At 56.8% G+C, this 27,556-nt stretch overlaps 2 protein-coding genes across 4 annotated transcripts in view; both read right to left on the bottom strand.

The window, feature by feature from the left end:
* UNC119 (unc-119 lipid binding chaperone) overlaps positions 1-3,179 on the bottom strand; it is a 46,028-nt gene extending 42,849 nt beyond the window's left edge. Inside the window, exon 1 of one of the 3 annotated variants that reach the window (XM_025188645.2) lies at positions 2,881-3,179. In XM_025188645.2, coding sequence (XP_025044430.2) covers positions 2,881-3,046 — 166 coding nt within the window. In that variant the 5' untranslated portion in view covers positions 3,047-3,179. The remainder of the gene's footprint in view (positions 1-2,880) is intronic. The other 2 variants (XM_025188643.2, XM_025188644.2) reach the window with 2 other exon arrangements.
* A 9,393-nt stretch (positions 3,180-12,572) lies between these two features.
* On the bottom strand, positions 12,573-23,662 carry PIGS (phosphatidylinositol glycan anchor biosynthesis class S). The gene is made up of 12 exons (XM_075904429.1): positions 23,548-23,662; positions 22,400-22,539; positions 21,368-21,479; positions 19,444-19,533; positions 18,826-18,917; positions 18,027-18,222; positions 17,452-17,594; positions 17,239-17,353; positions 16,699-16,844; positions 16,177-16,277; positions 15,612-15,822; positions 12,573-13,926 (listed from the first exon to the last, which is right to left on the bottom strand). Exons 1-12 carry the CDS (start codon positions 23,564-23,566, stop codon positions 13,651-13,653), a joined length of 1,641 nt encoding a protein of 546 aa, XP_075760544.1. The 5' UTR covers positions 23,567-23,662; the 3' UTR covers positions 12,573-13,650.
* Positions 23,663-27,556: the final 3,894 nt, after the last annotated feature.

Here is a 27,556-nt window from a genome sequence, read left to right as displayed (position 1 = left end):
GCACAAGCCCAGGGATGGCCTAGTCCTACGCCTAATGGTGTCTGCATTATAAAAATCAATCCCTCATGGAGGTTGGGTCCATCAATGGCTATTAGCCAGGAAGGGTAGGGATGGTGTCCCTCGCCTCTGTTTCTCAGGAGATGGGTGACATGGGAGGAATCACGTGAGGATTACCTGTGGTGTTCCCTCCCTCTGGGGCATCTGGTATTGGCCGCTGTTGGCCAACAGGATACTGGGCTAGATGGACAGGTGATCTGACCCAACCTGGCCGTTCTTACGTTCTTGGTACTTCTGTGATCAGCAGAGGCCAGAAAGACTTGAACCCCCAAGTCCCATTGCAACATGCTAGAGGCACACGGCTGGAAAGCACAACAGCCTGTTCCTCATCAATCAGCAGGGCTAATAACTCAGATGTGTTACCCCACAGTGACTAGCCTCCAAAGGACTGGTTCCCCCTTTGAACCTACACAGCACAAGGGGTCACCTGGAGGCATTCTCCTGCCCTCTGCGCAAAGTCCCCAGTAGAGACCAGCAGCTCCATGGATACTTTGTGCATGGAGGAAGAGAAGCTCAGAGAGCAAAGACTCTCTTCCACAGCCATAACCTGCCCCTCCTCTTGCAGCAGTGACCAACATAGGGCATGTGGGCTCTCAGCAAAGCCAGCTGAACAGAAGAGGAGTTTAAGAACAGACTATGGCAGAATCACAAAGCGATTTAGAAGGCACAGAAAACCCCACGCGAAACTATTTTAAGGAACAATCCTGGGTTACAAGCTTAGCAAACCATGGTTTTTCTCCCTGATCCTCTTCCCCACCCCAAGCCAAGTGGAAGGTGGGAAAGTCACTGCAGCTCCCCCCATCCAGTGAGTTACGTTGATGCTGTTCACCCCCAACTCCACAGCCAGGCACAATGGCAAGAAGTGCCATCACCATTCAGTGCTGCCCCCAGCACCCAGGGCTCTGCCCACAGGGCTGGCTCATGCATAGCTGTCTTGCAAACACAGGAAACCAGGCCACAAACTTCAGATTGAACTTCAGACCAGGGCAGGTGTCTCTGGGCATCAGCTAGGGAACATGCAGCACAAAGCCACCACCTCAAGCTGTCCCATAGTCTGTCCACACGGACAGAGAAACATTGTGTCCCACTGAAGCTGTCCCCTCTAACAACAAAGCTAAAGGCTGAAGGAGCTGGGTGCTTCTGAATTCGGAGACTTAGTTGGCCCTGCATTTTCAGGGTTTAAGCACCAGCTCCTCAGCCTACACCATCAATGCCCCCCTCTTCGGGGGAAGGTGCTGTCCTGTGCCACCCCTTTGTCCTCAGGCAGCCCCCAGAGACACAGCCCACATGCAGTAAATACCCAGTGGCAGGGCTGGCCTTCGGGAGATGGAGCGAGAGGACAGACAAAATTCAGCAGGTCTCCGACGTACCCCCCACCTCCGCCCTTGCCCAACTGGGCAAAGCAGGGCCTCTGCCCTGGCACAGACTGCTGGGCACACAGACAGGAGGGAAGGGCCGGGCCAGGCTAGCAGAGGCCTTAGGGAACAAGGGGTCACTCCAGCCAAATGGGGACTGGAAACAAGGCAGGAGCCCTATGCAAGCCCAGGGCCCCAGCCAGCCCGCTGGAGGGTGGGCACACCTCCCCCTGCAGGGACTGGAAACAAGGCAGGAGCCCTATGCAAGCCCCGTGCCCCAGGGCCCCAGCCAGCCCGCTGGAGGGTGGGCACACCTCCCCCTGCAGGGACTGGAAACAAGGCAGGAGCCCTATGCAAGCCCAGGGCCCCAGCCAGCCCGCTGCAGGGTGGGCACACCTCCCCCTGCAGGGACTGGAAACAAGGCAGGAGCCCTATGCAAGCCCCGTGCCCCAGGGCCCCAGCCAGCCCGCTGCAGGGTGGGCACACCTCCCCCTGCAGGGACTGGAAACAAGGCAGGAGCCCTATGCAAGCCCCGTGCCCCAGGGCCCCAGCCAGCCCGCTGGAGGGTGGGCACACCTCCCCCTGCAGGGACTGGAAACAAGGCAGGAGCCCTATGCAAGCCCAGGGCCCCAGCCAGCCCGCTGCAGGGTGGGCACACCTCCCCCTGCAGGGACTGGAAACAAGGCAGGAGCCCTATGCAAGCCCCGGGCCCCAGGGCCCCAGCCAGCCCGCTGGAGGGTGGGCACACCTCCCCCTGCAGGGACTGGTAACAAGGCAGGAGCCCTATGCAAGCCCCGTGCCCCAGGGCCCCAGCCAGCCCGCTGGAGGGTGGGCACACCTCCCCCTGCAGGGACTGGAAACAAGGCAGGAGCCCTATGCAAGCCCCGTGCCCCAGGGCCCCAGCCAGCCCGCTGGAGGGTGGGCACACCTCCCCCTGCAGGGACTGGAAACAAGGCAGGAGCCCTATGCAAGCCCAGGGCCCCAGCCAGCCCGCCGCAGGGTGGGCACACCTCCCCCTGCAGGGACTGGAAACAAGGCAGGAGCCCTATGCAAGCCCCGTGCCCCAGGGCCCCAGCCAGCCCGCTGCAGGGTGGGCACACCTCCCCCTGCAGGGACTGGAAACAAGGCAGGAGCCCTATGCAAGCCCCGGGCCCCAGGGCCCCAGCCAGCCCGCTGCAGGGTGGGCACACCTCCCCCTGCAGGGACTGGAAACAAGGCAGGAGCCCTATGCAAGCCCCGTGCCCCAGGGCCCCAGCCAGCCCGCTGGAGGGTGGGCACACCTCCCCCTGCAGGGACTGGAAACAAGGCAGGAGCCCTATGCAAGCCCAGGGCCCCAGCCAGCCCGCTGCAGGGTGGGCACACCTCCCCCTGCAGGGACTGGCACCCCCGAGGAAGGGGAAGCGAAGGGGCAGGCCGGGGCCCACGGGGGCGGGCCCCTCTGCAGGGGCAGGCCGGGCCGAGCACTCACCGCCCGTGATTTTCTGCAAGCCCAGCACGTCCTCGGGGCCGATGAGCGGCTTGCGCAGCAGCTCCTGCTCCTCGGGGCCCGCCGCCCCGCCGCCCCGCTTCACCCGCATGGCCGCGCTGTCCGGCCGGCCCGCGCGACTCTCGGCGCGGAGGGCGGGCTCACTCATCCCCCGCCCGCGGCTTCGGCGTCTTTGCCGGCAGAGCCCAGCTGCCGCCGATCCGCCCGGGCCTAGCTCCGCCCGCGGCGGGTGGGGCCACGCGGCCCCTCCCCGCCGTCAGTGGCCGGGAGTTCCACCGACCCTGCCTGTCTGCCCCGTCTCCAGCCCAGCCGCGGTGCTGTCAATGCCCCCGCCGGGCTGCGGCCAGATGCTGGCTGCCTTCCCTCCAAGCCAGCAGAAACCGGCTACCGCGGCCAGGGAAAGACATGCTCGGTTGCCTTCCCGCAGGCCAGTCTGTAAGTCCCCTCCACTCAGCGCCCCACTGCCTGCCCTCATCCCAACTCTTCTAGGGCAGAAATGGCAGAGGGTGTGGGGAAGGGGCTTTCTGGTCAGGTTGCTAGAGGGGAAGCCTGCGAATCAGTCTAAAGTGCAGATGATACACACGGGAGGTTCAAGGGCTTTCTGCAGTTCACAGCCATCCTCTATATAGCCCCTTCTTCTGTAAGCCAGTTTTCAGAGGACTGTGACTCAGCTGCAGGAGCAAGACAAAGGCTAGAGCAGTGGTGAGCAACCTGCAGGCCATGGGCCATATGCAGCCCGTCAGGGTTCTGTGTGTGGCTTAAGAGACATTTCATTCACCAGTGTCCACATCCGGAGGGTCAGATTATGCTAGTTTCTGTCTCTGTCATTTTTTCCCCTACCACTATTACTAAAGTGACAAGGGCATAGGAAGGGAGGGCTGGTCACACGCAACACTGACTGTGAGAGTTCTGTGCTCTCTGCATCCAAAGTGCTGTTCCAGTTCAATTGGCACACCCCACAAATTCCAGTTAGCAAAACTACCCCACCCCAGAAGACCACCTTGATTATAAGTCTTGTGGCCAACTGAGATGAAGAGCCTATGCTGCCCGTTGTTGGTATAGAGCTTGCAGTCACTGCCTGACCCCTCTCCTCTTCCCAAATACTTTAAGCAGTGTGGAGCTGCTGGAATTTTTAATCCAGAAATTTCTTATGCTTCTATTTCTGAAAAGTAGCTGTTTAGACCCATCAGGATGCTGGCTCACATCCTTATTTTAAATGAGATATAGCAAACTGAAAGGCATTTCCTAAGGAGATTTAATAGACATAATTAAGGTGGCTACTGTCAATCCAGACTAGTAGCAAATGCACATTTTAAAGAGAAAAGCAAAGGCAGTTGCAGGTTTATTTCACACTACTTCAATGTTTGCGCACGCACACACAGGTTACCTTACCAGTTCAGCTAGCCTTGCACTGGATGTGCCTGGAGTTGGATAATGCAACTTCAGGAACGGTGTAGGCCACGCAGCATCAAGTTGCAATTCAAAGAGCACTTGCTAGCAGTCTACACTGAAGTGTGTGATAGGTCATGCTGTATCCTCATTTTCAGCAGCAAAATTGAATCAAGAAGCTAGGAGTCCATTCAAATCCTGCTGCTAGGCCAATCCAGGCAGAAGTTAGTTCAGTTCTACCCAATGCTGCAAACTAATGGAAATACACCCAACTGCATCCTGATCCAACTCTCAGCCTCTTCCAGCCTTCTCCATTACCAAAACAGAAGTGGGGCTGGCTTTCAGCAACACTGCTTCTCATTCAAAGTAACACTGGCTGTACCTGGAACATAATGGACAGCTGAAACTTCACTCTGTTAGGAGTTTCAGGCCCCATGCAGTAGGAATAGTAAGTACAGCAGGTCAAGTTATGCTAACAATACTAGGTGGTTGCGTCTAGACTGGCAAGTCTTGCCAGCTGTCTACACTGGCCGCTTGAATTTCCGCAAGAACACTGACGATCTCATGTAAGATTGTCTGTGTTCTTGCGGAAATGCTATGCTGCTCCCATTCGGGCAAAAGCCCTCTTGCGCAAAAGCATTTGCGCAAGAGGGCCAGTGTAGACAATGCGGTATTGTTTTGCGTAAAAAAGCCCCAACTGCGAAAATGGCGATCAGGGCTTTCTTGTGCAAAACTGCATCTAGATTGGCATGGACGCTTTTCCGCAAAAAGTGCTTTTACGGAAAAGTGTCCGTGCCAATCTAGATGCTCTTTTCCGCAAATGCTTTTAACGGAAAACTTTTCCGTTAAAAGCATTTGCAGAAAATCATACCAGTCTAGACATAGCCGGCAAGGGGATCAGGATGAAACAGCAGGAGCTGGATTGAGGTGGGGGTAGTGGAATGGGGGAGGGGAGGTAAGAGGGCAGTAGGAGCTGCTGCCCATGACTGAAGCCCTGGTGCCTCATTACACCTCACTGGTGTAGCGTAGGTAGGAAACAGCCCAGACGGCTCTGATTCCACAGCTGTGTTTTGAGACATCTTGCCTGCTACAACTGCCCTTTTCGGGTAAGACTGCTGGATAAAGGAAGCAGGCCACAGTGGGTATCAGAATCAGTGGTTATGAGATGGATCTAGTTACTGACCAATCAAGAGGACTGCATGCTACAAACCACACAGGATAAGATTCTAGCCAAGAGCACTGCTTGGTGCCTCAGACCTGTCTGCTTTGATTGTTCATTTCAAGGCAGCTCAGTTAGGGAGGACAGCTTGCAGCCTAGAATCATAGAGCTGGAAGAGACCTCAGAAGGTCATCAAGTCCAGCCCCCTGCTCTATGCGGGACCAATTCCAACTAAATCAACCTGCCAGGGCTTTGTCAAGCCGAGACTTAAACATCTCTAGGGATGGAGACTCCACTACTTCCCTAGGTAACCCATTCCAGTGCTTCACCACCCTCCTAGTGAAATAGTTTTTCCTAAAATCCAACCTGGACCTCTCCCACCACAACTTGAGACCATTGCTCCTTGTTCTGCCATCTGTCACTACTGAGAACAGCCTCTCTCCATCCTCTTTGGAACCTCCCTTCAGGAAGTTGAAGGCTGCTATCAAATCCCCCCTCACTCTTCTCTTCTGCAGACTAAACAGACCCAACTCCCTCAGCCTCTCCTCATAAGTCATATGCTCCAGCCCCCTCATCATTTTGGTTGCCCTCCGCTGGACCCTCTCCAGTGTGTCCACATCCTTTTTGTAGTGGGGGGCCCAGAACTGGACACAATACTCCAGATGTGGCCTCGCCAAAGCCGAATAAAGGGGAATAAAGACATCTCTGGATCTTCCGGCAATGCTCCTCTTAATGCAACCTAATATGCCATTAGCCTTCTTGGCTACAAGGGCACACTGGTGACTCATATCCAGCTTCTCATCCACAGTAACCCCCAGGTCCTTTTCTGCAGAACTACTACTTAACTGGTTGGTCCCCAGCTTATAACTATGCTTGGGATTCTTCCGTCCCAAGTGCAGGACTCTACACTTGTCCTTGTTGAACCTCATCAGATTTCTTGCGGCCCAATCCTCCAATTTGTCTAAGTCATTCTGGACCCTATCTCTGCCCTTAAGTGTATCTACCTCTCCCCGCAGCTTAGTGTCATCCGCAAACTTGCTGAGGGTGCAATCCATCCCCTCATCCAGGTCATTAATAAAGATATTGAACAAAACCGGTCCTAGAACTGAACCTTGGAGCACTCCGCTAGAAACTAACCACCATCCTGACATCGAGCCGTTGATTACTACCCGCTGGGCCAGGCCTTCTATCCATCTTTCTATCCATTTTACCGTCCATTTATCCAATCCACATTCCCTTAACTTGCTGGCAATATTGTGGGAGACTGTATCAAAAGCCTTGCTAAAGGCAAGGTATATCACATCCACTGACTTCCCCATGTCCACCGAGCCAGTTACCTCATCATTGAAGCTAATCAGATTGGTCAGGCACGACTTGCCCTTTGTAAATCCATGCCAACTATTCCTAATCACTTTCCTCTCATCCAAGTGCCACAATATGGATTCCTTAAGGATCCCTTCCATGATTTTTTCAGGAACCGAGGTAAGACTGACCGGCCTATAGTTCCCTGGATTGTCCTTCTTCCTTTTTTTGAAGATGGGCACTACATTTGCCTTTTTCGAATCCGGGATTTCTCCCGATCTCCACGACTTTTCAAAGATAATGGCCAAAGGCTCCGCAATGACATTTGCCAAACCCCTCAGTACCCTCGGATGCATTAAATCTGGGCCCATGGATTTGTGTATGTTTAGCTTTTCTAAATAGTTCCTAACCTGTTCTTTACCCACCAAGGGCTGTCCATCTTCATCCCATCTTGCGTCACTTAGCGCAGAAGTCCAGGAGCCAACCTTGTCCATGAATACAGAGGCAAAGAAAGCATTGAGTACTTCAGCTTTCCCCACATCATCTGTCACTAGGTTACCTCCTTCATCCAGTAGGGGCCCCACACTCTCTCTGATCACCTTCTTCTTCTTAACATGCCTGTAGAAACCTTTCTTGTTATCCTTCCCATCCTTAGCCAATCACAATTCCGTTTGCGCTTTTGCCTTCCTGATAACCCCCCGGCATTCTCGAGCTAGACATTTAAACTCCTCCCTGGTCATTTGTCCAAGTTTCCACTTTTTGTAAGCTTCCTTTTTGTGCTTAAGTTCACCAAGGATTTCCCCTGTAAGCCAATCCGGTCTCCTACCACGTTTGCCTCTCTTGCTACGCGTCGGGATGGTTTCTTTCTGTGCCTTCAATAAGGCTTCTTTAAAATACTGCCAGGTCTCTTGGACTCCTTTCCCCTTCATGTTAGCATCCCAAGGGATTCTGCCCATCAGATCTCTGAGGGAGTCAAAATCTGCTTTTTTGAAGTCCAAGGTGTGTATTTTACTACTCTCTTTTCTTCCTTTGGTCAGAATCCTGAAATCTACCATCTCATGATCACTGCTTCCCAGGTTGTCACCCACCTCCCCTTCCCCTATTAGTTCTTCCCTGTTTGTGAGCAGGTCAAGCTGCGCACGGCCCCTGGTCGGATCCTTCAGCACTTGCGTCAAGTAGTTATCCCCAACATTCTCCAAAAACTTCCTGGATTGCCTGTGTACTGCCGTATAGGTTTCCCAACAGATGTCGATGCTAACAGATGCTATGCCTGGGGCACAGCAGAGCACGGACAAGGAGAGACAGCTGAGACTTAGTGCAGACATACATAAGGATCTTGCGCAAAACGGACCCATCCACACTGCTTGTTTTTGCACAAAAAGTGACTGGAAGAGATTATGCAAATGAAGCATGAGAAAATGCTAATACATGCTTCATTTGCATTGCCTCTTCTGGCAAAACTCTTAGGCTGCGTCTAGATTGGCATGATTTTCCGGAAATGCTTTTAACGGAAAAGTTTTCTGTGAAAAGCATTTTCGGAACAGAGCGACTAGATTGGCACAGATGCTTTTCCGCAAAAGCACTTTTTGCGGAAAAGCGTCCGTGCCAATCCAGACGCGCTTTTCCGCAAAAAAGCCCCGATCGCCATTTTCGCAATCGGGACTTTTTTGCGGAAAACAAATCTGAGCCATCTACATTGGCCCTATTGCACAAAAGCTTTACGCAAAAGGGACTTTTGCCTGAATGGGAGCAGAATAGTATTTCCGCAAGAAGCACTGATTTCTTACAGTAGGAAGTAAGTGCTTATGCGGCAATTCAAGCAGCCAGTGTAGACAGCTGGCAAGTTTTTCCAGAAAAGCGGCTGATTTTCTAGAAAAACTGGCCAGTCTAGACACAGCCATAGTGTAGACATAGCCATGAAGTTCGCAAACCTACCCGAGAGCTTAGCAAGGACGCAAAGGGTTACATGGATAAGCCTTGTGGATAAGGGAGAAGCGGTGGATGTCATATACCTAGACTTTAGTAAGGCATTTGATACGGTCTCGCATGATATTCTTATTGATAAACTAGGCAAATATAACTTAGATAGGGCCACGATAAGGTGGGTGCATAATTGGCTGGATAACCGTAGTCAGAGAGTTGTTGTTAACGGTTCTAAATCCTGCTGGAAAGGGATAGCAAGTGGAGTTCCTCAAGGGTCTGTTTTGGGACCCGTACTGTTCAATATCTTCATCAATGATGTAGATATTGGGATAGAGAGTACGCTTATTAAGTTTGCAGATGATACCAAACTGGGCGGGGTTGCAACTTCTTTGGAGGATAGGGACATAATTCAAAATGACCTTAGCAAGTTAGAGAAATGGTCAGAGGTAAACAGGATGAGGTTTAATAAAGAGAAATGCAAAGTGCTCCACTTAGGAAGGAACAATCAGTTCCATACATACAAGATGGGAAGCGACTGTCTAGGAAGGAGCATGGCGGAAAGGGATCTAGGGGTCATAGTGGACCACAAGTTGAATATGAGTCAACAGTGTGATGCTGTTGCAAAAAAAGCAAATATGATTTTAGGTTGTATCAACAGGTGTGTTGTAAGCAAAACTCGTGAAGTCATTCTGCCGCTCTACTCTGCACTAGTTAGGCCTCAGCTGGAGTACTGTGTCCAGTTCTGGGCGCCACATTTCAAGAAAGATGTGGAGAAATTGGAAAGGGTACAGAGAAGAGTGACAAGAATGATTAAAGGTTTAGAGAACATGACCTATGAAGCCAGGCTTCATGAACTGGGCTTGTTTAGTTTGGAAAAAAGAAGATTAAGGGGGGACATGATAGCGGTTTTCAAATATCTAAAAGGGTGTCACAAGGAGGAAGGAGAAAATTTGTTCCTCTTGGTTTCTGAGGACAGGACAAGGAGTAATGGGCTTAAAGTGCAGCAGGGGAGGTTTAGATTGAACATTAGGAAAAAATTCCTAACTGTCAGGGTGGTCAAATATTGGAATAAATTGCCAAGGGAGGTGGTGGAATCTCCCTCTCTGGAGATATTTAAGAACAGGTTAGATAGACATCTGTCAGGGATGGTGTAGACGGAGCTTGGTCCTGCCTTGAGGGCGGGGGGCTGGACTCGATGACCTCTCGAGGTCCCTTTCAGTCCTATTATTCTATGATTCTATGTCAGAAGTATCGAAGGGGACTCCAGGCAGAGGGCAGCCAAGCGCAGTGAAGTATTTATGCAGAATGGGATGCCACCACACAGTTCAGTCATACTTGGGAGGAACTAAGCAGTCTTTGGGCACCAGGGAATCCATTGCTGAGCACGTTCCAGCCCAATTGGCCATGGGGAGTAGTTTGCCACTGCCTACCAGAGTGTGGAGAACTGAGTCAGACTCCTCTTGTCCCACAGTGCTCCATGGCCTACTCAGCTTGGCATCTGGTGCTCCGTGGTAGGTCATGGGGTGTTCTTTCACCCCGGTTTAATAGCCCAGGGTACGTCTACACTACAGCGCTAGTTCGAACTAACTTAGTTCGAATTAGTTAATTCGAACTAAGCTAGTTCGAACTAGCGCATCTAGAACTAAAAACTAGTTCGAACTAGCGTTTTGCTAGTTCGAACTAGTAAGTCCACATTGAGTGGACTCTGAACAGGGCTTAATGATGGCCGGAAGCAGTGCCGGCAGGGCATAAAAGGAGGACTTAGAGCATGGAGATGCTGTCTCAGGCTAGCCGAGGGCTGCGCTTAAAGGGTCCCGACCCCCACCCCGGACACACAGTTCTAAGGGGTGCCCCGCTTGCAAAGAAGTTCTGGCTTGGAGTGCCCTGAGTGCCCACACTGGGCACATCACAGCACTCGGCCATCAGCCCGGCTGCACTTGCCGCAGGCTGCCATCTGGGGAGAGGGAGTAATTGGGGGGCTGCAGGAGAGCTTCCACCCCCAGAAGCCCGCAGAGCCAGCCCAGTCCTCCCCATCGGGGGCTCGTACCCCATTCCTCCCTCACCTCCTTCCACTTGCCCTTCCCTAGCCCCCCTTCTTATTGATGTACAAAATAAAGATAACGTTTCTTCCAACATTGACTCTGTCTTTATTGAAAAAAACTGGGGGAGACTGGGAAAAGGAGGTGGGAGAGGGGAAGAGAAAGGCTGGGAGAGGGGAGGCTGTGAAGGCTACAACTAACATGATCAGGGGTTGGGAACAGGTCCCAGATGAAGAGAGGCTACAGAGACTGGGACTGTTCAGCTTAGAAAAGAGGAGACGGAGGGGGGACAGGATAGAGGTCTCTAAAAGCAGGGGTTGGGTGGAGAGGGTGCATTCAGAAAAGTTCTTCCTGAGTTCCCATAAAGAAGGACTAGAGGACACCAAAGGAAAGGAATGGGTAGCAGGCTTGAAACTAGTAAGAGAAAGTTGTTCTTGACAAAGCAAATAGTTAACCTGTGGAACTCCTTGCTGCAGGAGGCTGTGAAGGCTACAACTAGAACAGAGTTGAAAGGGAAGTGAGATCAAGTCATGGAGGTTGGGTCCATGGAGTCCTATTAGCCAGAGGGTAGGAGTGGTGTCCCTGACCAAAGTTTGTGGAAGGCTGGAGAGGGATGGCACGAGACAAATGGCTTGGTCATTGTCTTCGGTCCATCCCCTCCAGGGTCCCTAGGGTTGTCCTCTGTCGGCAGACAGGCTACTGGGCTAGATGGACCTTTGGTCTGACCCAGTACGGCCATTGTAAGCTCAGGGCTCAGTGTCGGGGGTCTCAGTGGACCCCCTTGATTTTCATGCACACCTGGTCCTGGGTGGCCAGGCTGGCAGCTCTCCTGCCCTAGACGGCCACTTTCCTGTGCCTAGTGCGGAGATCGTGGACGAGGTCCACGATGTCCGCACTAGCCCAGGAAGGTGCCCGCCTCTTGCGGTCCAGGGCAAGCTCCCGGGAGCCGCCAGCCTGGTCCCGGCAAGAGGGGGTGGGCTGGGGGGCATCGGGTGGGTGGGTCTGTGCCGTGCCAGGTTCAGGGTCTGCTAGCTGGGTGCTGGCAGGCTTGCACCTGGCACGGGCAGCGTAGCCAGCCCGTGCCCCTTTAAGGGGTCCGGGGCCGGGAGGGGGGCATAGAGTTTCCCTGGTGTTGGCCAGAGTGGCCACCAGGGAAACCTGGGGAGGGCTAGCCTCCCACTAGTTCGAACTAAAGGGCTACACAGCCCTTAGTTCGAACTAGCTAGTTCGAACTAGGCGTTAGTCCTCGTAAAATGAGGTTTACCTAGTTCGAACTAAGCGCTCCGCTAGTTCGATTCAAATTCGAACTAGCGGAGCGCTAGTGTAGCGCATAGGAAAGTTAGTTCGAACTAACGTCCGTTAGTTCGAACTAACTTTCTAGTGTAGACATACCCCCACAGACCAGGCCCGCTCTGTTGTGGAGTTCCTAGAACCACTGGCTGCAGCTCCTTAGAAACCAGCACACAGAGTAGAAACTCGCAGGCCCTCTCATCCCACTTCTCCTCAGCCAGCCCAACACCCAGCGAACAGTTTCCCCTCTGTTCCACTTCACTGGCCCAGAACTGGACAGTTGCCTGCAGCCCTCTTCACCCACAGCAGAGCAGCAAGCTTCTTCCCCTCCAGAAGGGCAAACAAACATACTGGACAGGAGACTGGATCGAGGCAACTGGCCAGTGAGCAGCACGTCCCCACTGCCTGAGAACCTGATGGCCCAGAACCCATCCCATCCAAAACACACACGCACAAGCCATCCCACAGAAGAGCAGCACTGGCTTGGGCTGCCCTGAAGGGCAGAATCTCTCCCAGGCCAGTGGGGTACAGGCTGCTCACATTCCCAGGTAAGGCAATCCCTCTCAGCACAGTCTAGTTTTTAGTTTTATTGAAAAGAAACTGTTTTGCCCACCATTCATCAGTGCATCACTCTCATGTTTGTCCCCTTGGCAGCCCGGGGCCCTCCGCTGGGACCAGCAGGCTGCCAGCTAAGAAACCCAAGAGGCACTTTCGGAGCATCCCTGAAGCATGAGCAGCACTCTCCTGCTCCAGTCCCTTCAAGGAAGCCCTACCCCACTTGCAGGCACAGGCTGACCTATCCATGCCCCCTATACTAGGGGGAAGAAGCTGAGTCCAGCACATGCAGGTGGGGTTCTGCCAAGACCAAAGCTCTCAACAGGAGTAAAAGGAAGGTGCCCTCAGCTCTCCATGTCTCACCCTGCTAAGCAAGGCAACCCCAGGGGCAGGCCAGCTGGAGGCTGGGCTAGATGGGAGCACTCACAGGAGACAGAGACTCCAGAGCATCTTCCAGAAGCTAGCACCAAGCCTTCAGACTCACAGGAGAGCCCCAGGGTGAGCGCGCAAGCGGGCAGGGAGCCCCAGCAATCCCTGTTCTGCTGTCTGGTGGTACAGCCAGCTATAGGAACTAGAAAAAGTCGAAGCAGCCCAAGCTCACACACCTTGGACCCGACTGGCAGAAGCATTTTGCTCAGATGGCCAGTCACAGGCAGCTGCACTCCAAATCCCACAGGTGCTTCTGACTTGGTCTTGTGGGGTTCCTGCCAAGGAGCTCTTTCATGCAGATATTTGGGCTTGGGTTGGAGCCCACAACTCTAGGACCCTGTGAGGTGAAAGGGTCCTAGAGTCCAGGCTCCTGGCTAAGGATCCACACCACCACAACACAGCCCCTTAGCCTGAGTCAACTGGCCTGGGCCAGCTGCAGGTGTCAAAGGCAAACCCAGAGGTCCACATTGGGAAGTGGCCATGCTGGATCAAAGCCTCAGTTTCTGTCCCAGCACCCTATTTCTGCCAGACTATCCCCACTGCCAGGATTCATAACAAATCATCTGAGTCCAGGTCCTTGAACTGGGTCCTGGCTGTTGCTACACAGACAGGCTGTTATGAGCTAGCTCTGAGCTCCCCTGCCCTATGGGGTAGCTGCAGACAGGCTCAGTCAGTTTTCATGGGCTCCTTCTTGCTCTGTGTGGCTTCCCGGAGGATCTTCACCAGGGACAGCAGAATGGGCACCGCCATGGGCAGGAAGAGTGGGATGTAGATGGCAAATTTCTGATCATCGGGAAAGTAGAGGAGATGCAGCAGCGAAGGGTCAAAGAAGGCCCGCTCGGAGGAGGTGACTGCCTCTTTGCTGGCCTGGAATGCGGTGCCCAGGTGGCCTGAGGCCAGCTCTAGCAGAGCAATCTGCGCTGATGCTACTGCACGGTATACCTGGATGGGAGCACACAGAGTCAGCACAGAGTAGCTCCTTGTCTGGTCCAAGCACTTCCAGGCACATGTGCGGTGGCTCAGCTCTGGCAGCCGTGGTGGCTGATTTTTGCATTGGGACTGAGGCAGTGGCAGGAGCTGGAGCATGAAGTGCCTCCTTCCCCCTCCCCTCAGCAATAGCAGTCCAGCTGCCCCCCTCCCACACGCAGCTAATTTTGCCGCCTGCGGCACTGAGGCAGCAGCAGAAAGTGCCTCCCTCCCACCTTGGTATTGGCGGCCCAGATGGGGCTCCACACTCCCCCCAGCCCCCATGGGGGTGCAAGACATGCTTGAGGAGGGAGAGAGTGCAAAGGAGGAGGGAGCACACGACACCAATGGTTGCTCCCTCTGCCCGCATGGAAGTAATGGCCATGCTCACTAGAGAGGGTAGCCTCTTTCTCTGGGGAGTGCGGAGGTGGGGTCACAGAGCAGGAGGGTGTTGGCATGGACTCTACAGGTCAGAGGTTAATGGGTCAAAGGATGCTAAGGAGGCACTGGGGAGCAAGGGGCTGGGTAGAGCTTAGGGGGACAGGAAACATGAATATGCAAATAAGATGTTACCAGTCCAACAAAAGTTTGTGAATGGGTTTGCCAGTCCACGGCATAAAAAAGGTTGCCGCTGCTCTAGTGACTCAAGCTGCTAGGCCTGATTCAGCCCTCTAGGACAGTGGCAGGTGGCTGCTGCAGGTCTGGGGGCCAGGGTGCACCCTGGACCCCTAACCCCTAGAGCCCCCATCCCTCCACTAACCACTGGGCCCAGCCACTGACCCCCCCAGTGCCAGCCTGCTGTCCTCAGAGCCCCCCAGTGCCAGCCCCCCATCACCAAATGCCTCAGTGCCACTCCCCCCCCCCCCCCAGTATCAGCCTCCTGTCTGTAGAGCCCCACTGCACCTAAATGCCCCAGAGCCTCCTCCCAATGCTTGGCCCCGTTATTAGCCCCATCCCCAGAGCCCTCCAGTGCCAGCCCTGCCCCCATAGCCCATCACTACTAGCCCCACTTCCAAAACTCCCCAGTGTCAGCCCACCACCTCTTAGAGTTCCCTAATACTTGCCCTGCCCCCAGAGCACCCCAGTATTAGCTTCACCCCAGAGCTCCCCATTGCCAGTCCCCTGCCTCTTGACCCCCCCCAGCACTAGCCCTGCCCCTGGAACTCCCAGTGCCTGCCCCCTCCTGCCCCCCAACTAGACCTGCGCTGCTTCTCAGCCACCAGCTGAATGCTGCTGCCCAAGTCACAGCTGCGCTAAGGCTGCCATGCTGGGCTCTGCCACACAGTGAACTGCTCTTCCACATCCAGGAGAACCCCCCACCCCTGGATGGCTGAGAGGTGGGGCAGGACATGCCTCTCCCAACAGACACAGCAGGAAGGGGGGAAGAGAGTTGGGCGGTGCATCCCAGCCCCGACTCCCAGAGCCAGCAGGGCCTGGTAGCCAGCAGTTCACAAACTGGCACTAGCCCGCAGACTAGTGGTTGGGAACCGCTGCTTTAGGTTAATGGACTCTGACAATCGTTGCCTTCCCCCTCCCCAAGAGGGAAAATGATTACAGAAGATTGGGGAGACAAGGACTCTGGCAGCAGCAACATGTAGGGCTTTTGTGTGAGGCTGGAAGCCACCTGCCTGCCATGTGGGACCCTCCCAACAGCCACCCACCTCAGAAGCAACATCATCCTTGATGACAATGTTCCCGATCTTGTCTAGCAGCTGGGCCAGAGAGGTGAGAGTGGTGGACACTGTGGCAATGTTCTCAATTGTCCGGGTCCAAAGCAGGCGGTCCAGCTCCCAGTCAGCCAGCCCCTCGCTCCCAGGGCTCACCAACAGGAAGTCCTCTGGGAGTGACTCCCGGGAGATGCCAAACAACAACCTGTGGCAGAGAAGGGCAGATCAGGTCACCAGGCCAGCTCTTCAATGGCTCGCACGCCCTGCAGCAGAGGCATGGAATGGGCACAGCTCTCAACTTCCTTTCCTGGAGCGAGTTCAACCACCAACACTACTGAACAGCCATCAGCCAGGGCAACTCCCTAGGGGGTGAGAGGAGCCCCAAGCCAGCCAGTGACCCAATGACGTTTATCCTCACGTTGCCAGAGGGCCTAGGAAAAGCACAGAGCTGCCAGAGAAGGGGGCGACATGGAGGCAGCATCTCAGCCTGAGGGGGCCATGCTGATCTGGTGGGACAGAACATAATGAATACCGAGAATGCAGGGAGCAACGTCCTTACCGTAGCTGGGCCAGGAACACCTCCATCACTTGCACCATGTCCACGTCTACCCGCAGCGGGAGAGAGGCCTTTTCAGGAGCTGGCTGGTCAATGTTGTACACCTACCAAGACAGCAAGAGGCAGCCTCTGCCCCACCACACAGGGACCCCAGCCGTTGTCCACAGCTCTCAGTCACCCTGCAGTGCTGAGCAGCTGTCTTATTCAGGCTATTGACAGAGGGCCTAGGCCCAGGCCCAGCCCAACTATCTCCTATCATAGGAAGGGTCAAGAAACTGATGCCAAGTGGAATAAGCTGATAGGGTGTGAGCATTGCTGAGCCATGGCAGGACACTGCTGGGCCTGGAGGAGCTCTCAAGCACAGCACAGGGCTCCAGCTGGCCAGCTCCTGCCAGTCACAGCCCCCAGGATGGAGGCAGGGGACCAAAGGGACGGCATAGGCCCTCCCACGGGAGCAGAGCGAGGCTTTGCTCATGCATGGCATGGCAGGGCTGGGCCGGGCCAAGCCCAGCCCCTTCTCCTTACCATGATCCCACCCCAGCGGGGGCTGTGAAAGGCATTAGTTCCCACAGGAGCACCGTCTTTGTCCTGGATGTAGAGGGGGGAATGGACACGCTCTGGCACATACAGCAGGAAGTTCAATACGGGGTAGAGCGAAGTGGCACTAGAACCTGTAGCAACACAAAGTGACCCCCATAGCTTTTGTGGGGCAGTCCAATAGGGAAGCTGCTTGCAGAGCTCACCACCTGGAATGTTCCTGTGGGGCAGAACGGGACCTCCCCACCTCTCAACCTGTTCCTGAGAAGAGGTGTGTGGCCTGAGGGTTACATCGGTTCTTTCAATATTGCCCATATGTTGAGATCCTACGTGAGTCGCAAACAGCACGAATTCTGCTGGTCTCAGCGCAGGGCTGGGGAGAGGACTTTGCCTGCCAGCCTTTCCCCTCAGCAGCACCGAACACTCAAAGCTGCTTTGGGCAGGGAACTGGACTCCACCTCCTGAGGTCTCTGCCAGCCCTAGGATTCTGTGAAAGCAGCCACAGTAAGGACACAGGGTGGCACTTACCCAGCCTGGCTTCTACCGGATTAATGACGTGGGGGAGACTGTGCGCGCTCAGGATGAAGCTGGAGGAGGCCTTGTCAAAGCGGGGTGAGACCCCCAGGACGGCATAGTACAGGATCTGAGGGGATCACCAAGTAGATGAATGTTGTGGGAAGGAGACCATCTCTGTGGCCAGCCTGGGTGGAGGCACCTTCTCACTCCCACCCAGCCTCTCACCTGGGAGTCCACAGAGAAGTTGGCCACAGAGCCCAGCTTGTTGAGGAAAGGCTGCACATAGCTGCTGACAGCTGCCTCGATGTCCCAGTGCACATCATGGGACTTGGGATCCGGGTTCAATAAGCTGAAGGTGATTTCGTATCCTGGGAGAGCAGAGGCTGCATCAACATCCCACTGCAGCAGCACATGCCAGGGCAGTACCTGCCCACAAACCAGGCTCAGTCTGGCCATGCCCAGGGCAGGAATGCCTGAGCACAATTCCAGATCTGAGCAGATGCCACATGGGAGAGAGAGAACAGAGCTACACTCCAAAGAATACCTGTGGGATCCAGCCTCACACTCCTAAGCTAAGCAGCTCCCAAGCAGTGGCACAAAGCACTATCAGGGTGGCTTGCCAGGACACACAGGGGTGTTTGTTAATCAAAGGGAGGGGGGGTGGCTGGGAATCCCAGGGTAAGGGAGAGGAATGTGGCCCACGTGGGCTCAGTGGTGCCCCCAGTCCTGCCCAGGGAAGACAGCATGCTGCAGAAAACCATGGAAACAGCTTCTTATGTCAGGTGCCCACAGCGTCCTACCCAGGCTGGATTTGAACGGGTGCCTTGTGTCCGTGGGCATGCGGTCAGACAAGGCAGTGGCGATAGAGTCAATGGTGAAGGACATGGCCTGCACAATCTGCTGCACCCGGGCACTAACAGCAGCCAGAACATCCCCTGAGCCTGGCATACACCGCATCACAGCACTCCGGTGATTCCCGACGTACACGCCAACACCCTGCAGAGAAGGCAGGGAAGTAAATCAGGGCAGGATGTGTGACCCAGTCTTGCTCCTGGGAACAGAGCAAACAGGGCTCAGTGCACCCTGGGCAGCCTGCATAGCCCCTAGCAGGGGTGCCCCACACCAACCCCTTCCTAGGTCTGGACAGCAGCCTCAGCCCTCAGGCAAAGAGGGTCTTGGACCCCACTGGCAGACACCTGGATTGGGACAGGAGATGGACCACTAATGTCGGAGGACAGCGGAGACACCACAAAATACACAGGCTAGCCATGCCCTTTCCTGCCTATGGGGCACACACCATGAACCATGGGAAGCTTTTCTGTTTATGCAGAGGGGTACCCTTCCATGAATGCCTCTTCCCTCTTAGATCATCCATTTCCCAGACCCCACCACGTGGCCCTTGTATTATGCCTGGAGGAAAGAGGGCGACAGGAAAATCGGGCATTTTTCTGGGCAGGTCCCTGTAGTGCACAATCCCTCTGGGGGGCAATCAAACTGCTCTCTTGCTCCAGGGACATCGCTTTCTCTCATGGGTAGCAGCAGGCAGCCCCAGAATGCTCTGAGCCCCATTCCTAGTCCCAACGTGGATGGATGCTGTACCTGAGGCAGTAGAGGGGAGGTTTCTGGGATCACGTATACAGTCAGAGCACCCAACAAGTCCTCCTGCAGTGGGTGCAGTGCAACGTCTGCCTCTGGGGCAAAGAAAAGAGTTAGCATTGTTGGGATCCTCACTCCACATCGCACATTCCAGGTATCATGGTAGCATCCATGGGGGATGGAGCAGAAGTTATCAGCTGTCCAAAGGAAATAATCCAGAGAGGAGAACCCCTCCCCCACTCCCAGCCCATAGAGGCAGGGATTACCTGGCTCCCTCACAACCCCCACTACAACACAAGTCTATCTCCACAGTCACAATCAGATCCCTGCACCCACCCCCCCAGGCTCCTGGAACCAACCCCGGAGCACCCATTCCTGTGCCCCAAGAGCTCCACATGGAGCTGATCAGTAGCAATCCTTGCAGGCCCTTTGCTCCTCATAACCAGCAGTGTTTCTGGGCAGCACAGCAGCAGCTTCCCCAGCTGCCAAATTACCACCCACCACCTGCATCTCGCTCAGGCCTAGCAACTGGATGGCATGGGAGAGTCAGGACTCCCTGCTCTTCACCAACTCTACCAAAGGCAGCCCAGTGCATCCTACAGAACCAGCATAAACCTGTACCTTCCACAGTGGCCACGGCCAAGGCTGCCTGCTCTGTGACGGTTGCACTCCGATAAGTCATCACATAGCAGGACGTAACGCTTGCTTTTGCTGCAGAGAAGGGAGAGAGCCGGTGAGGCCACCTGGCCCTGTGTGTGTGCTCTCCAGCATCAGGGCCCAGCGCTGGCAATCCTAATAAGGAACCAGGGACGAATGGGGAACAGTACCTTCTCCTAGCTGGGCATTTGCCTTAAGTCTCCGCTCCCAGAGTTGGGCAAAGTCTCACTGCCCAGATGGTCCATCCCCATAGGCAGGACACTAATCTGTGTTCCCTGGGGTTGGCCCAGACTGATGTGTCACAAACAATGGGGTTCCCCTCTCTGGGGAGAGAAATTCAGGATGACCCACCCCACTGGCAAGGAGCTTCTTTTCCTTCCCTTTGTTTTACTCCAATTCTTGTTCTCCTCCTACCACACGGTGTATCCCCAGACACTCAGGAGCCCTGTGTTCCAAGCTACACTCAGCTCTCCGAACCTTCCCTCCAGCCCAGGGCGTTCAGTCTTTCTTACTCCAAGCCTGCAGGCTGGGATACCTGGGGAGGAGCAGTTCTGAGGGCAAAAGCAGGAAGCAGACCATGCTTCCTGCCCTTAACCCCACAAGCCTGTCTCTCTCTAGCCCAGTGCCTAATTGCTCTGGGGTCACAAGCAGCGTTCCCTCTAACATTATCCATCCTTGGCAGGTTCACATTTCTTATGTGCACCACCAATATTGAGGTTGTATGAGGATGTGCAGCATGTCCTAGTACAAACAAAAAACTAGGTATGAATATATTTTTTAAACAGTAAATAGGTACGGAAGACAATATATTAAAACAAGGGATAAGTAACAAGGAGTAATGCTTAAGATGTTTATTTAATATGAAATCAAATAAAGAAAACTAACACTACTCTTAGAGTGCATGTATTATTGTCCTTTCTAACAACTCAAAAGCTAACAAACACACCAAAATGGGGCATACTGCAAATAGCTATATAAATAAATCAAAGACATAGCCATTAAATCTAAAAAATATGCAAAACTTTAAGCTGCTAAACAAATTATGAGTCATCTAGAAATAGTCATGCTCTCCTTGAAAATATTAATACAGTATTTACTGATACTGGAAAGGAGAGTGAAAGGCATTCACTCAGGCTTATACACTTTCTCTGGGGAATGTTTAGGATCCATGCTAGCCAAATGAAACAGAGATCTGTAAAACAGATAAAAGTTCTGGTTTGAAATTTTCACTGTGTGTGTATCACTAACTCAAAGAGTAGAAGCCTCCAGAATCCAACTCCAATTGAAAGCCAAAACAAATTAAACAGGATTCATGGTAAAGTTCTTCCAGTTTTAACAATTTACCATATATTAACTAGACACACAGGATTAAAAACAACAACATTAAGATCAGAGTTTGCAAACATATACAACACAAAAAAAAGTTAAAAGAATCCTCTCCTTTCTTACCTTAAGCCATTAACATCTATGTAAACTTTGTTTGAAATTTGACCGTGCAAATGTCATGAGCTAGGCCTTTTGTTTCAGTATTTAAAAGGAGCCTAAAAGCTTTTAACTCACCTAAAATGTTGGAACTACCCCATACAGCCGGCCCCAGCCCAGGAGAGAGTCCTATGTCTGCAGCCCAAGGGGGGGGGGGCACATGGAGGAGCAGGAAGAAGCTGATACATATGGGAAATGGCTTTCAAGCCAGCTCTCCATGCATAGTGGCTCCTATGGAGCCGCCTGCCCCCCACCCCCCCAGTGCTGCCTTTTTATCAGAGGCAGCCGGGTGGGGGGCCGGAGCCAGTGCTACTCTCCCTCCCCCCACCCGCATGTAAACATGAAACTTCTAAAATTTCAAGAGGTTACATATTTACGCAAATACCCGGCAATCAGAGGTTCTTACAGTTTAACAGGTTCTCCTCCTCCTTTGTGTCTGAAAAAGGCAGTCTCCTCTGTTGAGCTCCCGACAGAGCTCCCTTGGCAAAAACCACGGAGATGGGCACAGTCAACTGGAACTGAGCAAAGAGCAGCATTACCTGGCAGTGCAAACCAGCCCCTCACTATCATCCCAGCTTCTGGCAACCCCCCACACCATCCTCACAGCCCTTCTGGGACCCCAGGGACACCCTGCATCACCCCCAGCCTACTCAGAGTCCCTGAAGCCCACTAGAACTTCAGTAATATCTGAACCCTAGGAAGGGAGACCGCTGAATTGCTGCTGCCACCAACTGGAAACTCCCGTGTCTGTATCAGGAGTCCATGCCAAAGAGCACAGACAAATACATGACATTTAATGAGGAGTGGCCACTGCAGGGCAACAAACTCCTGCCCAGATGAGCCAGTCCCTAGCACAGGCAGAGGGCTAGCAAAGCAAGACAGGTGCATTCAAATGGCACAGTTCTCTGCTTACCACTCTGCTCCTGATCCCAAAACCATTGCCCAGTAGAGGGGCCTGTATATAAGGGCAGTGCTGGGCCCTGGGAGGACTGAAAATAAGGCCCCAACAAGCACCACTCACTGCCACGGCTGGAAAGAAGGGCAAACAACAGCCAGGGCTCCTGGAGGCCTGTGGGTGTTACAGGCCAACCAACTTCCAGTCTAGGGAGAACATGCTGCAGGGCTTAGCACTGCGCTCAGCTGCGTGAGGACTGGGGTGAGAAGGGGCCTAGACTGCGAGAGGAACAAAGTGAAGTCAGCCTTGGGCTGGCTTTTTCCCCAGAGTGGGGGGGTGACCGCAGGTCACTCCTGAAGCCAGAGGCAAAGCAGGCTGCAACAAGGCTTGGATAAGAGTGGGACAGCTGGCTCCCTGCCAGAGGCTCCATGCTGCTCCACCCCATCTAGCGCAGGACTCCTGCCCCCTTCCCAGGGAGGCCAGCCATAGCCCACCAGCCAGCCAGGCAACCCTCTATCGCTCGCCACAGGGCCCAGCACCTACCCGGAGGGAGCCCAGTGCACTGATCCCCCCGTAGGGCAGCGAAGCTCGGTACGTCTCCGTTGTCTTCCACCAGAGCGGCAGCCCCAGCGCCAGGGCCACGGCGGCGAAGGAGAGGGCAGCGCGCGTCCCCCGCGCCTTCTCTGCGGGCGGGCAGACAGGCGGCAATGCAAAGGCCTGATGCCCAGGGCCCGACCCCCCCGAGCCCCCATGGCCTAGGTGGTGGGGCGCTGGCCCCGCCCACCAGGGAGCATCACCAGCGGCCCCTCAGACAGGCCAGACAAGGGCCCCCCCCGCCAGCCGGCAGAGTCAGAGCCCCCCCCCCTGCAGCCCCCCCTCCCCAGCCGGCAGAGTCAGAGCCCCCCCTCCAGCCCCCCCTCCCCAGCCGGCAGAGTCAGAGCCCCCCCCCTCCAGTCCCCCCCGCCAGCCGGCAGAGTCAGAGCCCCCCCCTCCAGCCCCCCCCGCCAGCCGGCAGAGTCAGAGCCCCCCCCTCCAGCCCCCCCCCGCCAGCCGGCAGCGTCAGAGCCCCCCCCCGCCAGCCGGCAGCGTCAGAGCCCCCCCCTCCAGCCCCCCCCGCCAGCCGGCAGAGTCAGAGCCCCCCCTCCAGCCCCCCCCCGCCAGCCGGCAGAGTCAGAGCCCCCCCTCCCCAGCCGGCAGAGTCAGAGTCCCCCCCTCCAGCCCCCCCCGCCAGCCGGCAGAGTCAGAGCCCCCCCCTCCAGCCCCCCCCCGCCAGCCGGCAGAGTCAGAGCCCCCCCTCCAGCCCCCCCCGCCAGCCGGCAGAGTCAGAGCTCCCCCCTCCAGCCCCCCCCTCCAGCCGGCAGAGTCAGAGCTCCCCCCTCCAGCCACCCCCTCCAGCCGGCAGAGTCAGAGCTCCCCCCTCCAGCCCCCCCCTCCAGCCGGCAGAGTCAGAGCTCCCCCCTCCAACCCCCCCCTCCAGCCGGCAGAGTCAGAGCCCCCCCTCCAGCCGGCAGAGTCAGAGCTCCCCCCTCCAGCCCCCCCCTCCAGCCGGCAGAGTCAGAGCTCCCCCCTCCAGCCCCCCCCGCCAGCCGGCAGTCAGAGCCCCCCCCTCCAGCCCCCCCCGCCAGCCGGCAGTCAGCCCCCCCCGCCAGCCGGCAGAGTCAGAGCCCCCCCATGCAGCACCGGCTCCGCACCCGCCTCGTCAGCCGCCATCCTCTCGCTCTCCGCTCCCAGACCTCCAGAGGCGGGGCCTGCAGAGCCCAGCCACTCAAAAACGGGGGAACCAGCCGGCGACCAATTGACGCAGGGCGAGGAGCGGGGAGGGCGGGCGGGCGACAGCCTGGACCAATCAACGCTGACTAAGCGCTGAAGCACGGGTACGGGTCCCGCAGAGGGACACGCCGAAGCGGTTATCCCGCCCGCCACAGGGGCGAAGGGAAGGGAGGTGGGCGGGTCCAGGCGAGACCGGCCGCCCCGCCCCGCGGGTCTTGTCGGCCGCAGTGCGCATCGCCGGGCACCGACTGCCCCCCCCCCCCAAGGGACCGCCCGGCCCCAGGCACTGCACCCCCCCATCGGGCTCCCCGTCCTCGGGGCACTGGATCCCCCCCGTCAGGCTCCCCGGCCCCAGGCACTGCACCCCATCTTCCGGGCACTGCACCCCTCTCCCGCCCCCAGTCAGGCTCCCCGGCCCCAGGCACTGCACTCCATCTTCCGGGCACTGCACCCCTCTCCCCCCCCCCGTCAGGCTCCCCGGCCCAGGCACTGCACTCCATCTTCCGGGCACTGCACCCCTCTCCCCCCCCCGTCAGGCTCCCCGGCCCCAGGCACTGCACTCCATCTTCCGGGCACTGCACCCCTCTCCCCCCCCCGTCAGGCTCCCCGGCCCCAGGCACTGCACCCCATCTTCCGGGCACTGCACCCCTCTCCCCCCCCCGTCAGGCTCCCCGGCCCAGGCACTGCACTCCATCTTCCGGGCACTGCACCCCTCTCCCCCCCCCGTCAGGCTCCCCGGCCCCAGACACTGCACTCCATCTTCCGGGCACTGCACCCCTCTCTCCCCCCCTGTCAGGCTCCCCGGCCCCAGGCACTGCACTCCATCTTCTGGGCACTGCACCCCTCTCCCCCCCCCCGTCAGGCTCCCCGGTCCCAGGCACTGCACTCCATCTTCCGGGCACTGCACCCCTCTCCCCCCCCCGTTAGGCTCCCCGGCCCCAGGCACTGCACCCCATCTTCCGGGCACTGCACCCCTCTCCCCCCCCGTCAGGCTCCCCGGCCCAGGCACTGCACTCCATCTTCCGGGCACTGCACCCCTCTCCCCCCCCGTCAGGCTCCCCGGCCCCAGGCACTGCACTCCATCTTCCGGGCACTGCACCCCTCTCCCCCCCCCAGTCAGGCTCCCCGGCCCCAGGCACTGCACTCCATCTTCCGGGCACTGCACCCCTCTCTCCCCCCCTGTCAGGCTCCCCGGCACCAGGCACTGCACTCCATCTTCCGGGCACTGCACCCCTCTCCCCCCCCCCGTCAGGCTCCCCGGTCCCAGGCACTGCACTCCATCTTCCGGGCACTGCACCCCTCTCCCCCCCCGTCAGGCTCCCCGCCCCAGGCACTGCACTCCATCTTCCGGGCACTGCACCCCTCTCTCTCCCCCCCCCGTCAGGCTCCCCGGCCCCAGGCACTGCACCCCATCTTCCGGGCACTGCACCCCTCTCTCTCCCCCCGTCAGGCTCCCCGGCCCCAGGCACTGCACTCCATCTTCCGGGCACTGCACCCCTCTCTCCCCCCCCGTCAGGCTCCCCGGCCCCAGTCACTGCACTCCATCTTCCGGGCACTGCACCCCTCTCTCTCCCCCCGTCAGGCTCCCCGGCCCCAGGCACTGCACTCCATCTTCCGGGCACTGCACCCCTCTCTCCCCCCCCCGTCAGGCTCCCCGGCCCCAGGCACTGCACTCCATCTTCCGGGCACTGCACCCCTCTCTCCCCGCCCCCCCGGTCAGGCTCCCCGGCCCCAGGCACTGCACTCCATCTTCCGGGCACTGCACCCCTCTCCGCCCCCCGTCAGGCTCCCCGGTCCCAGGCACTGCACTCCATCTTCCGGGCACTGCACCCCTCTCTCTCCCCCCGTCAGGCTCCCCGGCCCCAGGCACTGCACTCCATCTTCCGGGCACTGCACCCCTCTCCCCCCCCGTCAGGCTCCCCAGCCCCAGGCACTGCACTCCATCTTCCGGGCACTGCACCCCTCTCCGCCCCCCGTCAGGCTCCCCGGTCCCAGGCACTGCACTCCATCTTCCGGGCACTGCACCCCTCTCTCTCCCCCCGTCAGGCTCCCTGGTCCCAGGCACTGCACTCCATCTTCCGGGCACTGCACCCCTCTCTCCCCCCCCGTCAGGCTCCCCGGCCCCAGGCACTGCACTCCATCTTCCGGGCACTGCACCCCTCTCTCTCCCCCCGTCAGGCTCCCTGGTCCCAGGCACTGCACTCCATCTTCCGGGCACTGCACCCCTCTCCCCCCCCATCAGGCTCCCCGGTCCCAGGCACTGCACTCCATCTTCCGGGCACTGCACCCCTCTCTCCCCCCCCCGTCAGGCTCCCCGGTCCCAGGCACTGCACTCCATCTTCCGGGCACTGCACCCCTCTCTCCCCCCCCGTCAGGCTCTCCGGTCCCAGGCACTGCACTCCATCTTCCGGGCACTGCACCCCTCTCCCCCCCCATCAGGCTCCCCGGTCCCAGGCACTGCACTCCATCTTCCGGGCACTGCACCCCTCTCTCCCCCCCCCCGTCAGGCTCCCCGGTCCCAGGCACTGCACTCCATCTTCCGGGCACTGCACCCCTCTCTCCCCCCCCGTCAGGCTCTCCGGTCCCAGGCACTGCACTCCATCTTCCGGGCACTGCACCCCTCTCTCCCCCCCCGTCAGGCTCCCCGGCCCCAGGCACTGCACTCCATCTTCCGGGCACTGCACCCCTCTCTCTCCCCCCGTCAGGCTCCGGGTCCCAGGCACTGCACTCCATCTTCCGGGCACTGCACCCCTCTCCCCCCCCATCAGGCTCCCCGGTCCCAGGCACTGCACTCCATCTTCCGGGCACTGCACCCCTCTCTCCCCCCCCCCCGTCAGGCTCCCCGGTCCCAGGCACTGCACTCCATCTTCCGGGCACTGCACCCCTCTCTCCCCCCCCCCCCGTCAGGCTCCCCGGTCCCAGGCACTGCACTCCATCTTCCGGGCACTGCACCCCTCTCTCCCCCCCCGTCAGGCTCTCCGGTCCCAGGCACTGCACTCCATCTTCTGGGCACTGCACCCCTCTCTCCCCCCCCCCCCCATCAGGCTCCCCGGTCCCAGGCACTGCACTCCATCTTCCGGGCACTGCACCCCTCTCTCCCCTCCCTCTACTCATAGCAGGCCACAGGCAGGGGGCTGTTCCCTAGGTACCAGTTAACTGTTACCTGCTCACATCCCTAGACCAGACCCCTAGCTCTACTACTTGTAATGTATATTTTACAGTGCCATGGAGGGCTGCGCCTGGAGTCCATGCGACAGGTAGTCCAGGTAGCAGTAATAGGGATGGAGCACACCTCACCAGAACAGTTCAAGAGAAATCTTAGGTGCAGCAGAGAGAACAGAGCATGCATCTTGTTTTACTACAGTACTGGAGTAGGCTAAGCTCTCCGCTGTTGGAGGACAGCCACCATCCTTGTACAGAGATGGAGGCACTCTACTGAATTGAGCACATGGCCAGAAAGTGGTATAGCTCCTCTCTCAAGGTACGTGTGGGGGCGCCTGCCTTGACTACAGTGTGGGTCTCTTAACAAGCAAAACCCAGGCCTGTCTCAAGTCTGGTGCATGTAGGCATGGCATATGGGGGAAGCTTTGAGAGGCAGGAATGTTTTGCATAACAATGCAGATAAGAAGCTTCAGGGGGTAGCCGAGTTACTGTGTTACAGGAAAAAAACCCACAAATGCTCGGGTAGCACTTTATAGACGAACAAAACATGTAGATGGTATCATGATACCATCTACATGTTTTGTTAGTCTATAACATGCTATTAATGCAGATTAAGTATGGTACAGTGAGACCCCGTCAAGAACACGACAGTCAACCTTGTACTGGTACTTCTGTTTCTGATAAGCAAAATAAAATAAAATAAAAATGCAGCCATAAAACTGTTTAATTATGCACATAGTTTTTGAAACATCCTGAGTAGCAGGATGT

This window comes from Pelodiscus sinensis, chromosome 21 (assembly GCF_049634645.1).
Source record: "Pelodiscus sinensis isolate JC-2024 chromosome 21, ASM4963464v1, whole genome shotgun sequence".
Classification (NCBI taxonomy): domain Eukaryota; kingdom Metazoa; phylum Chordata; order Testudines; family Trionychidae; genus Pelodiscus; species Pelodiscus sinensis.
This window is presented reverse-complemented; position numbering and strand designations above follow the sequence as displayed.